Source organism: Chelonia mydas, chromosome 24 (genome assembly GCF_015237465.2).
Source record: "Chelonia mydas isolate rCheMyd1 chromosome 24, rCheMyd1.pri.v2, whole genome shotgun sequence".
NCBI classification, from domain to species: Eukaryota; Metazoa; Chordata; order Testudines; family Cheloniidae; genus Chelonia; species Chelonia mydas.
In genome coordinates, this window is record NC_051264.2 from 5823554 (window position 1) to 5835740 (window position 12187).

The following is a 12187-nucleotide window of genomic DNA, read 5'->3' on the forward strand; positions in this document are numbered from 1 at the left end:
TTAAGAATCTGGCCTTTAGGGTATGTCTCCACTGCAATCACAGGGGGGGAGGGTGTTCAGAGCCGGGGCTCCAGCCTGAGCCGGAACGGCGACACTGCTGTTCTTAGCCCCGCCAGCCTGACCCGCGCCAGCATAAGACCATTGACCCGGGCCCTGAGACGCGCTGCTGCGGGTGTTCGATTGTACCCTGGCCTCTCTGTGTGTGACGCAGGGATAACCCATGTCCCCACCTCACAGGGGTGTCATGGGGCTAAACCCGCTAACCGCTGGGAAGTGCTCAGCCACTCCGGTCTCGGGAGCCAGCTACGTACCTTCGACTAGATGGCTACTCCAGGGGGTATGCTGTGTCGGGCTATGACTGTCCAGAGCAGGGAGGCCGTGGGGGAAACTGATCCCCAGTGGCAAAGGCAGCAGGGCTGGGGGAGAACCCAGCACAGCCACCCTGCTGCCCACCGTGGCCTGACCGGCTCTGAGCAGACCCTGACTCAGTGAGCAATCAAGAGCGAAACCATAGGGAGGCAGCTAGCAGGGAGCGAAAAGCGACATGGGGCTATATTCATTCCTCCTCCCTCCCAGCTGAATGACAGAGCCAGGCCTGGCTGCCTCCCTAATGCTGCAGGACTGGCAAGGGGGAAGAGGCCGCGGCGGGGTGCTCAGAATGAAGCCAGACCCTGCAGTACAGAGGCAGGCTGAGAGCCGCTCTGATATTATCTCACTCTAGACTAACTCCACTCGAATTTCGCTCGTCTTCTCCCCCCGCCATCCACCCTTCTGCCCCTCCCCAGCCCTGCCCTCCTTCAAATCTTCTCCTCCGTCCGCCTCTGTCTCTCCCCCCATCCCCAGGGATCTCTAGCCTTCTACTTTTCACCCCTCAGCAGGACTCTCTGTCAAAAAGCTCAAGGGGTTTAGGAGCACACACCCCACTGGGCTCTCAGCCGGATTTGTGCTTCTCGCGCCCTCAGAGCACTTTGGCAAGTCCTCTCCGCCATGCTGGGGAAATTTACAAAACGATAACGGCTCCCTGGGTTAAAATGCAACTTGCTCGAGTGACACTGAGGTTTCAAGACACGCTTTGGAAATGGTCCTTTTCCAAGCCTAGCCCTAGCTCAAGAGGCAGTGTTTCCCAGTGGGTAGGGCTCTGGACCAGCAGTCAAGAATCCTGGGTTCTATTTCCACCTCTGACTTGCCATGTGACCTTGGGCAAATCTCTGGGCCTCAGTTTCCCCTCCCACTCTTTGTCTTACACTGACTTAGATTGTAAGTTCTTTGGGGAAGGGACTGTCTCATTATGGGTATGTACAGCATCGAGCACAACGGGGTCCTGATCTCAACTGGAGTCCCGAGATGCCACCGCAATTGGAAGTTTGTGGGTCTAAGTTTGCGACCATGAAGCTCACACATGGGATGGTAAAGGCAGCTCAAAGAAATGCAACCCATGGGACTTTTTTCCACCCGTCGGTAAGAAATCTGCTCACCACAAAGCCATCCTCTTTGTTGTCCAGGAGCGTCATTCCAAAGTGCATGTTTTTGATTTGCGTGGAGACGTTCCGCAGGGCCAGGTCACCTAAATAAAGTGCAGAGAGGCGGAAGGAAAAGCAAACGGCATTTTAGTGCCCATCTCCGAGGCTCAGGCTGTGGCTGTCAGAGGAGCGGAAGGGAACTGGGCATTTCAACAGGAGTTTGGCATCTAATTCCCATGAGACCCTTTGTAAACCCTGTCCTTTACATTTACTTTCAAAAGGCTGAGCGGGTTCAAAACCACCCGGGGTGGGGAGTGGGCAGATTTAGACACCCAGTTTTCAGGAATTAAAATGCCAGTGCAATTATAAAGGTTACATTCTCAGTAGGGTTTGCTGGAGCTTGGCAGATTGGGTGCCAGGGCTCCTGGGTTTGGATGCCAGCCCTCCAGTCGCCATAGAGTTCTAAATCCCTTAGGGCGGGTTTGAAAATTTTAACCGAAATGGATCGGGTTTTTCAAGGCGGCGCCTTCAGATGGTGTTACCTAGGTTGACCTTGGCACAGGAGGAGTTGTTTCTTGCACCCATAACGCACTTGTACACGTCCCCTTTCCGGTTGTCGGCTGTCCCATCCCAGGGCGCCCCGACCAACATCCTGTAGCGGAAACACCAACAACGCAGTCAAGGGGGCAGAGATGGGGGCCTTCCTACTCAGAACATCAAGAAATAAATCGTCAGCAGAGTGGGCATCCCGAGATTCTGATGTGACAGGGAGAGGTTTGCAGGGAAGTTTTATAGTTAAAAAGTGTTATATAGAAACCCTTCCCGCGGCGTGGCATAAACCTGAACTGCCCCGAAAGGTCTGTTATTTCATAAGTATCCATTTTTGCACCTGCCTCGAAAGCTGCTATGATTGGCTACCCTCAGAGACAGGAGGCTGCGGACTACCTGCACTAGCTTGACCCAATAGGTAGGGCCTATGTTCCTAGTTAACAATACTTGGCACTTTGTACAGCATTAAGCCAGTCTAAAATTGCAAAGCATTTTACAGCGGGGCAGAGCATCATTAGCCCCACTGTACGGATGGGGAAACTGAGGCATACGGAAGGGGACATGACATGCCCAGGCAAGTCACTGGCAGAACTTGGAATAGAGATCACACTGCAACTGCCAGGGTCCTACTCTAGATGCTAAACAAACTCCCTCACAGAGCTCGGCATCACAGAGCACAGAATAGCGCTGCGTCCCGTTAAATAGTCCAGAAGACCTCGAGTTCTGTGTTTTAGACACACATCCCCAGAAACCAGCCAGCGCAGTAGCATGTGGGCAGCTAGGTCAGGCGTGTTTGTGTGTCCTTAGCAAATACGGTTCTTTGGGGCCGACCGTGCCTGGTTTAATTGGGCCTTTCCCAACCCTGCAGCATCCTGGAATCCTCATCACACCAGCCCCCTGCTTGCCTCTGGTCTGGTAACATAATGAAAATACCGTCGGGGAGACGAGTTCTGGCTCTCTGCTTTAGCTAAAATGCTGCCTAAGTTTATGGCTCTGTTAGTTCCTCTTGGTTCATACGCCTCCGGGTGAAAACACACGTGGAGGAAATTCTCTGCACAGATGGATCGGGAAGGGAAGGACGAACCAGAAGGCCAAAACCTCAGCTGGTTCTGTGGTTAGGGTGATGCCTTAGGACTTGGGGGATATGAGGTCAATGCTTTGTTCTTCTAAAAACTTGGGCAAGTCACCAGTGCTCCGCTGAGCTACAGAGATCTGGCCACCCAGAAAACAAGCCCTCCGCGTTTTAACTGCCTGCAAGTGCTTTTAAAACACCCCAGGGAAAAAAAGATCGAGTCAAACGAAGAAGGGAGAAAACAGACTCCATGAAACCGATCTGGGAGGCTCTCAGTACTGCCAGCCCCGAGGAGCGCTGGTGACAAGAACGAGCCAGAGGAGGAGTGAATGGAGAAAGCAGCTCTCAGGTTGAGGATGGGCGAGAGGAAAAGGCGGGGGGGAAAAGGCACTTGGATGTCGACGTGGGATTGTTCGGCCAAACTCTGCAACTTAACTCAATCGTCCTCACCCTGTCTGTGGCTGCTGAGCACGGCTGACAGAGCTGAGGAGGAACGATTCCCAGATCCTCAAAGATGGGTAGCACCTAACTCCTCAGGCGCCAGGCGCTTATCCACATGCTTATCTTGAGTCCTGCGACATGTCCTGTTCCTCCGGGCCTCCGGTTCCCAACTGGAGAACAGTGACAACAGCACCGCCCTCCCGCACAGCATAAATGGATGCACAAAGGTGAGGCACGCGGACGCTGGGCCTCATCTCGGTACTTCACATAGGCCAATCTATTCTTGGTGCGCCTCCCTTCCAAGCCAGCGGCTTTTGACTTCCCGATACTCATCGCCGTGTGTTTCATTTTTAAAAGAGCCAGGGCTTACTGAGGCCCCCGACATGCTGGCAGCCCCTCGGGTATTGGGTTAGTATTTATTATTAACTATTTATTGAAAATTTTCCATCAAACCTTTTCTTTTGTGAGGAGGGGAGGCTGGGATGGAAAACTGGGGTTTTGATGAACCCAAAATGTTTCCTGACGGCGTCTGCTTTCCTTGAAAGGGGTTGATATATTTTTTTCAGGCAGGAAACTGAAAAATTTGGGTGGAAAAGCCAGGCGGTTTTTGGTTTGGGGCCAACATTTTTAATTTGCTCCCCCCTCAAAAAAAAAAAGTCAACATGTTCCACTGGGCGCTTGGACAGAACGACGGGACAGATTTTTGATTTTTCTTCACATTTTCCATGGAGTGCCCCTCCCTCTGCTTTCCAACAAGCTCTACGTTTGCCAGCCTGGTCGCCACGCTTTAAAGTGGATGAAAGTTTGGGGAAACCATTCTAAACCAGGGCAGATTTACTGCCTTTTCCGGCCTTGGTGGGAGGTTTATTGTAGAGAGTGTCGTGGCTGCTCAGAAAGGGAATCACCAATCTCAGGCCCCCAATTTAGCCCAGGAGGGAAACCAGTTAAGGTCTGGAGATCGTTTTGTCCATCAGTGGGACCTGCCTTAGCCGAAGACCGCGGAGTTGGAGATACACATTTTCTTGGGGGCGGGCAGAGGTGCCGCCATGAAAGCCCCGTGCAACATCCACAGAGGAGTGGTAGTAGATGCTTTTCATGGGGACAGCCTCCCTTTAGCTTACTGACACGTGCTTTCTTGCCAATTTTGGGAGGGACTGTATCTCAGGAGCCCCTTGGTCAAATGACCCCATACTTGGGTCACTAACCCTCGCCAGTGATCCCATGAGGCACACCAAAATTAAGAACATAAGAACGGCCATACTGGGTCAGACCAAAGGTCCATCCAGCCCAGTGTCCTGTCTTCCGACAGTGGCCAATGCCAGGTGCCCCAGAGGGAATGAACAGAACAGGTAACCACCAAGTGATCCATTCCCAGCTTCTGGCAAACAGAGGCTAGGGACACCATCCCTGCCCATCCTGGCTAATAGCCATTGATGGACCTGTCCTCCAGGAACTTATCTAGTTCTTTTTTGAACCCTGTCATAGTCTTGGCCTTCACGACATCCCCTGGCAAGGAGTTCCAGAGGTGGACTGTGTGTTGTGTGAAGAAATACTTCCGTCTTTGTTTTAAGGCAATCCGAGTGACTATGCAGATTGTAGAGCTTTAGAAGAGTTGAGCTTTACAGAGAAAGCTGCTCTGAACCTTAACACTAATATCATCCCTCCTCATTGCAGCTAAGAGAGAGCCCTTGATTCCCTACAGCCTGTTCCTACTTGGGCATCTCTTGCTGAGACTGGCAGCCCAGGGGCCCAGTTAGCGCCAACGAAGATGTGGTCGCCTGTCCACTCGGAATGGCTCGGTGACCCACCCACTCCTTCTACACTGGCCACCTAATGGACGGAAATTTCGGGTCACCCTCTGAGCGCATAGTCTAGCCGAATAATAACACTACCTCCCAGCTCTGCACAGAGGTGGCTGCCGATCCAAGACTTTGCTCCAAACACCCACGGACAGCTGTTGGCCCGTCACTTCACTCCCCTCTCCCCCTCCAGAACCCCCCCCCACACACACTATATATAGCGTTTGTTTCCTGCATTCAGATGACCTACGCGTCAACGCGCAGTCCCAGCCGCGGCTGGCTCCTCCTGGCATAGCAGCTGGATTTCCTGAGAGCAGAAGTTTTTTTATTTTTTCCCCCTTCTCCTTCTGTGAATCATTTTCAAACAGCAGCCGAGTCAGGGCTGCTAGTCATTTCCTTTGATTTTTTTTACAAACTGCTGCTGTGTGCTTGGGGAAATCAGGGATACAGTTTGGAGTCCTCGTGCCCCTGCTCCCGCGCACGGCTGCAGTACAGATGCTTGAATTAAAGCCAGGGGGACCTCGTCAGTTTCAGCTGGGGGTCTCCAGCTTTTTCCCCTTTGGTACCTCCGAGCCCTGGCCATACAGTGCCGGGAGTTTAACCAGTTTCTCCCAGCTTTGAATCTTCACCATGTTCAAGAGAGGCAGCATGGCCCAATCATTAGAGCAGTGGCCTAAGACTCAGGAAGCCTAGCTTCCAGGCCCAACTCTGCCACTGTCCTTGGGAAAGTCACTTCCCTTCTCCCTGCCTCAGTTCCCCCTCCCACCCTTTGTCTGTCTTATCTGTTTAGATCAGTGCTCCTCAAAAATTTGAGGGTCACATCCCCCTTACCCCGTCTGTGCCCTCCTCCGGAGCCGGGGTCAGGAACAGGGCTGGGGCTCAGGGGGGATGACACATGGTGGGGTAAGGGGCCAAGGCTGGGGCCGCACCTGGGGGTGGGTCTGGGGCCGGGAGCGGGGCCAAGGAAAGAGCTGTGGCCAGAGGCCGAGGCTGGGGGTGGAGCTGGGGCCAGGAGCCAGGGATGCAGCTACGGGTGGGACCAGAGCAGAGCTCGGGACGGCGCTGAGTGGCACTCCCTCCCTGCCCCCACATGGGGGCTGGCCTGCCCCCCCCCCACGACGGTTCCTTTATCCCCCCCCAGGGGGTGCGTGCCCCACAGTTCGGGGACCTCTGGTTTAGACTGTAAGTCCTGTATGGACTTGAAGCACCGAGCAAAACAGGGACCTGATGTTGGTGGGGGCCCCTAGGCGCTTCTGGAATGCAAATAAATAAAATTAGCTCTTCCCTGCCAAAGGCATCAGGACTATGTCAGACCGGAGTCAAACCGGTTTCCAGTTTTGGCCCAAAAGTGGATTCGAATTAGGAATGCAGCTGGGAAAAGCACATGTAGCTATTGGCTCGCCTCGCCTCAGACCATCTCACAAGCCCCTGTAAAATCCTCACTTTCGGCAGGAAGGGTCGCCCCCTGGAACTGCTGTGGCAGGTGTAATGCTTTCCACACTCACCATTTCTCCCCTCCGGCTTCGTGCTGCAAGACCTTGTAACCGAACTGAGCCTCCGGTGGCCCCTGGAAGATCTGGGGTCTCTTCACATCAATGTTGAATGACCTGCATAGCCCTAAAGAGACACAGAGCAGAGTGTTAGTCCAACCCAGAGAGCCCCAAAGTTGGGGGAGGTGCAAAGACTTAGAGGGGGAGGGGGAGGACAGAGACAAAACTCTCAATCATTCTCCAGAATCTTGGCTTTCATTTAAAACAAAAATCAAATCTCCAGCTGTTACGGCTGCAAAGAAAAGCTTCAAAATATGACACAAATAGTAAGTTAGCTGAAAACTGTATTTTGTGCGGCACTGAAACTATTGGCCAATTCGGCGACTCGCTTGGGCCGAAAAAAGAACCAAAACCAGAAATTTCTGACACATTCAGTTCCGAAAGGTCATTCGAAATTGACATTGGAACCGTTTCATGCGGCCCAAATGGAACGTTTTCTCTCTTTTTTTTTGTTTAGTCGAGGGGGAAAAAAAAATGGAAAAATTCAGTTTCAGTTTGAAACTACCCGCATTTTGTGGGGGATTTTTCAGTTCGGTGGCCGAAGATGACGCTGCATCACTTACACTTGGGTCATGTTTTTAAGCTTGTAATCAATGCGTCGCCCTTTTTGCCTGGCAAGACAGGGCCAGTAGGAGCAGAATCAAGCCAACGCTTTCAGAAAAACCTCCCTCCGTGTACATCTTTCATGCACTTAAGCGAACTCCAGAAAATTCAGACTAGTGTGTTACTTTAGCATCCCTGATCGGAGCCCCATCGTGGCAGGCACGCCACAGGAGAAAAAACAATGTGTGTTAATCCTAGTGTGGACAGGACAGTGGGAGTTTTAACATGTGTTAACTAGTCAATTACCTAGACCAGGTCCCATCAGCATCAGAATTTTAACTTGGTAAAAACATATCTTTTTCTCAGCAAAGATCAAGCTGAACAAGTAAAACAGTCCCTCTCCCAAATTACTTGCAGCCTAAGTAGGTGAAACAAAAACATGTGTGAGGGGAAACTGAGGCCCAGAGAGTAAGAGGCCCAGACCCTCAAAGGTAACTCCATTGGGAGTTAGGTGCCTAAATAACTTTGAGGATCTGGGCCAAAGTGACTTGCCCAAGGTTGGCTCCCTAAGGTCTCAAATTTCATAGTTCACAACAAATCCATCTGGTCCACTTGATGCAGGAATCGGGGCGAGATTTTAGGGCCTGGGTACGCAGGAGGTCAGACTAGATGATCACAACAGTCCCCGCTGGCCTAGGAATCTGCGAGTCTCTGTATCCTGAGCTGCAAGGAGAACGGAAACATTTGTGCAGGCTGCGACCAGGGGCTAAAACAAACCCCCCCCTTACCACTAGCCCAGGCAGTCCAAGCCCTCAAGGAGACTTTCAGACTCTTCCCAGATTGGGTTGTTTCAGGTTACCGGCCACAAAGAGGACAAGCAAACCGCAGCCGGCAGCACACGGGCCCGGGCTGAGTTTGTGCAGCTGATTCCCCCCGGCCACAGGAAACGTTGTTGCCCCGTCATCTGGCGGATTGCATTAGCCGGCCTGCCCCTAGAACTCGCTGCCGGCACTTGCATTTTGACTCCCTACTGGAGTCACAGATTCCAAGGCCAGAAGGGACAACTGGGATCATCTAGCCTGCCCCCTGTGTAACACGGGCCACGGGCTTTCCAATCACCTTGGGCGGCTGGTCCCGCAGGGCCGTGCTGCCCTATAATGGTCAGTGTAGCTACACCTGGAGCTTTTAGGAAAAAGGGTCAAAGGAGTGAGATACACAGGTGTTTACGCACCACCCAGGGGAAGTATTAGCTTTAGGGTGCTGATAGGGAAACTGAGGCACAGAAGTGTGGGGGAAGTGACTTATTCAACGCTTATAGAGGAGCTGGGGCCTGAGTGCCCTAGCCACATTATGATTGGTATTTCAGTAGCACCTACTGGTTCCGAGGGACACCAGTGCTCCCCAGTGCACACTCAGTGAGTGACAGTCTCTGCACTGAAGGGGCACTCAACAGGGCAATGGTGGGAGGGGAAACTGAGGCGCAATGAGTGCGGGGGGAGTGATGCCCCAGGACATACAAGACGCCAGTAGCAGGGCTAAGATTAGAACCCCAGGAGTCCTGAGTTCTTTAATTCGGAACCCATCCATGGTTCTTAAGAGTTCAAGTGATTGTTTCCAACCGTGCATTACCGCTCACCCGGCTTTGTCACACCCACACCCTTCCCGGCTCCCAGGCCTGGACCCTACCCCTGGGCTACGGGGCCTCTTCCCCACCAGACCAGAGCTGAACTCCGGCCCTGTGACAGCATTGCAGGGTAAGACGAGAGGAAAAGGGACCCGATTCCCATGTGGCCCAGCAGCAGCCTCTCCGACCGCGAGCAGGAGGGGGTGGATTGGTCTGGCACGCACACGCTTTAAACGAGGCCCAGATAGCGACAGTCCCCTCCCCCGCGTACCGCTAATGGGATTTAGAGAGCAGTGCTGGAAACCACTGACCATGCTAGGGTCACTCCCAGCTCAGGGGAGGCTATCCTCGCAGAGAGCACTGCTGGGTGCCCAGGCCCGCTCTCCGTCGGACTCCAATTCTAGGCCCTTTCAAGCCGCAACTCGGTCAGATCTACCCTGGGCCGTACTCTCTCCAGTTGGCTGTATTCTCTCCCCTTCGCTTGAGCATCAGCCAGCCACCCAATTCCAACCTCCCTTCCCACTTGTAATGCAATGCCCTGGGGGTGGGGGTGTAGCCAGCCCCGGGATGTGAACCTGCGACCTCTTGGTCTAGAGGCACAGGCCCTTCATGGCCAGAGACAAAACCCCACCTCCGCTAGCTGCAGGCTGTTGTGCCTCTGGGCTGAGCGCTAGCCGGAGACAGAGCCACACTGCGGAAGGGCGGATTAGCGAAGCCGGGTCAGGCCTTGCGTGAGCGTGGATTGGAGGTAGAGAGACAGGCCGCTGGGAGCAGTGCTGGTAACGCAATAGGGTAGTCGGCGTGGCTATCTCCGGAGACCCTTTGCCTGCGAAGGCCTGATGCTACGTCTGCACTGCAGCTAGCAACCTGCCTCCGAGACTGGGTAGACAGCCGCGCGCGAGCTCGGCTCAAGCTCGCGCACCAGGGGCTGGCTACCCGAGCGCAGACCCAGGAGGTCGCATGGGCTTGTACCAGGGCGGCTAGCCCACGCTGCCCCTTGTACCCCAATATCTTGAGCAGCTACCTGCCGACGTAGCTGGGAGGCATGCTGCCTGCTACTGCGTAGACATACCCAGAGAGAACAACAGCAGGTTGTCTGTCTGTGTCCAGTGCAATCCCCTTTCTACTGTTCAAACGAGACCTAGTCAACGAAAATACAGACCCAGCCGTTTCCCATTGCAAAAAGCGGCTTCGGCAAAATCGAAATATTTCATGGGAACATGTTAATTTCGAGGAAATTTTGCAATGGGAAAAAGTCAAGAATCAATCGAAACGACGCTATCCAGCTGAAAAGTTTTGATTTCTGTTCATGTTTAAAATATTTTTCAGATTTTATCTTTCCTGTTAATGGAGAACAAACGTCAAAGCAAAAATGGCCGGGCTACTGAAGCAAAGCATTCGAAGGGTCCCAAATCCAAATGTCAGAATTTTCGTTTCGTGGGACGTTTTGGATTTTCATTTCATTGGGAACACCCACCACCACATTTCTACGTGTCAGAATTTCTCAGGGAACAGAAATTCGGGTTCCCAACCAGCTCTTACAACACCCCAGTCCTGTCTCTTCTGGTCCAAGAGGCAAATGCTGTTCCCAAGTTGGCACTAGGAGGTGCTGTGCTGCCGGACTCTTTGCAAGATGGATGTTCTGGTTCTTTTAATGTCCCAAGCAGCCCGTGGCACAGAAACAGGGGATGAGCCCTAGTGAGCTGGGCTTATCCCAAAGTGATAATTTAGTCCCATCTCCTTAAAAACATCTCGTAGCCCCAAGGCTCCTCCCTGCACCTGCTGATCTCAGTGCTAATTTGCATCACATCCCAATCCCAAAGCACTTTACGGATCACAATTAACCCTCACGCTCGCGTAGGGAAGAATCAGTCCTGCCTTCCTGCAGCTGCACGGTGAAGGGAAGAAATTCGCCCAGAGCAGGTACAGAATCCCAACTCACGGCCTCTTTCTCTGATCCCATAGCTCATGTTTCCCCCGCCTCCCAGAACTGGGGCCTGGAACCCAGAAGCCCTTTAGTCCACTACGTGACTAGACCATTTCAGAGAAGCACCTTAAAAACCGAATCCAGGAGGAGGAGGAAACGAAACTGACCGTGAACCATCAGGGGAAAGTGACTGAATTTATTGCACCAGTCCAAGGGCTAAAACAGGCAGTGAAAGCAGCGGGGGGTCCGTGAAAAATGTTCACCGCTTTCACTCTTCTGCGAAACCTGCGCATTATTTTGAAATATACAGGGCCTGATTTCCATGTGCACACAGGCCCTGGCAATGTCGGGACCCTTCCAAGGTGGGTGGGAGTTAACTGTAATTGACACTTGTTTTTAAGGCTTCTTTACACTGTCAGGGCAGTGTCGAAAGGACCTTGGAGGAGCTATAAATCAAGCCCATGATGCGGCCAGCATTAAGAGCGTCTGATGCATTTTGTGCATGGGTGTCAGTGAGGATCCAGACTGGAGGAGTTGACCTGAAGTTATAGTTTCCAAGCTGAGATCATAACAACCTCCCAGTGACGGGCTCCAGCTTGGCAGGGCCGAGCGGGGCAGTGTATTTCCTGCCTCTCTGAGGATGTGTAAGGAGAGGGCGGAGGCTGCGCCCCTTGCACAGTGACTCCTCTGTCTCGGGAGCCGACCGTGCCCCAGATTCACAGCAAACCTCAGGAAGAAAACAGACGAGCAATTACGCAGGGTGTAGTTTGAAAATAGAGCGCCTTCGCCCCAGTATGGATCACATGCACACGCTGCAAATTCCTTGCGTGGCTGGCTAACTAATTACCAGCAGCACCGAGAGGCCAGCTTCGGAAATTAGCCCACACGTGTATTTTAGGAAACTCAAATTAAAGGGAGAAAAAATTCTCGTTGTCTTAAAATATTTTGAGAATTGCAACAGCCCAGAGCCAAGAGCCTTGTTTGTCCCAGCCCGGACCTGCCAGTTAACCTCATACGTTATTGCTGTCTTTAAAAATGTCGTACGTTTAGAGCCAGAAGGCAGCGTCGTGATGGTCTGGTCTGACCTCCTGCGTAAGACGGGCCAGGGAAGCTCACCCGGGGAGCCTTGCACTGAGCAGTGGTTCTCAACCTTTTGTGGACTCAGGACCCATTTGTAAATGTTTATGGCCTGTCGCAACCTAAATAATCTGTGGGTGGAGTA

The 12187-nt window shown here is 52.8% G+C and overlaps 1 protein-coding gene across 7 annotated transcripts in view; it reads right to left on the reverse strand.

Annotated features, from left to right (window-relative positions):
* ITGA10 (integrin subunit alpha 10) overlaps positions 1 to 12187 on the reverse strand; it is a 74349-nt gene that overhangs the window by 28169 nt on the left and 33993 nt on the right. For all 7 annotated transcript variants that reach the window (XM_043535438.1, XM_043535439.1, XM_043535437.1 and 4 more), the window contains 3 exons: positions 6827 to 6938; positions 2003 to 2112; positions 1476 to 1564 (listed from right to left, as the gene is read on the reverse strand). In XM_043535438.1, the coding sequence (XP_043391373.1) occupies positions 1476 to 1564; positions 2003 to 2111 (198 nt within the window). In that variant the 5' untranslated portion in view covers position 2112; positions 6827 to 6938. The remainder of the gene's footprint in view (positions 1 to 1475; positions 1565 to 2002; positions 2113 to 6826; positions 6939 to 12187) is intronic.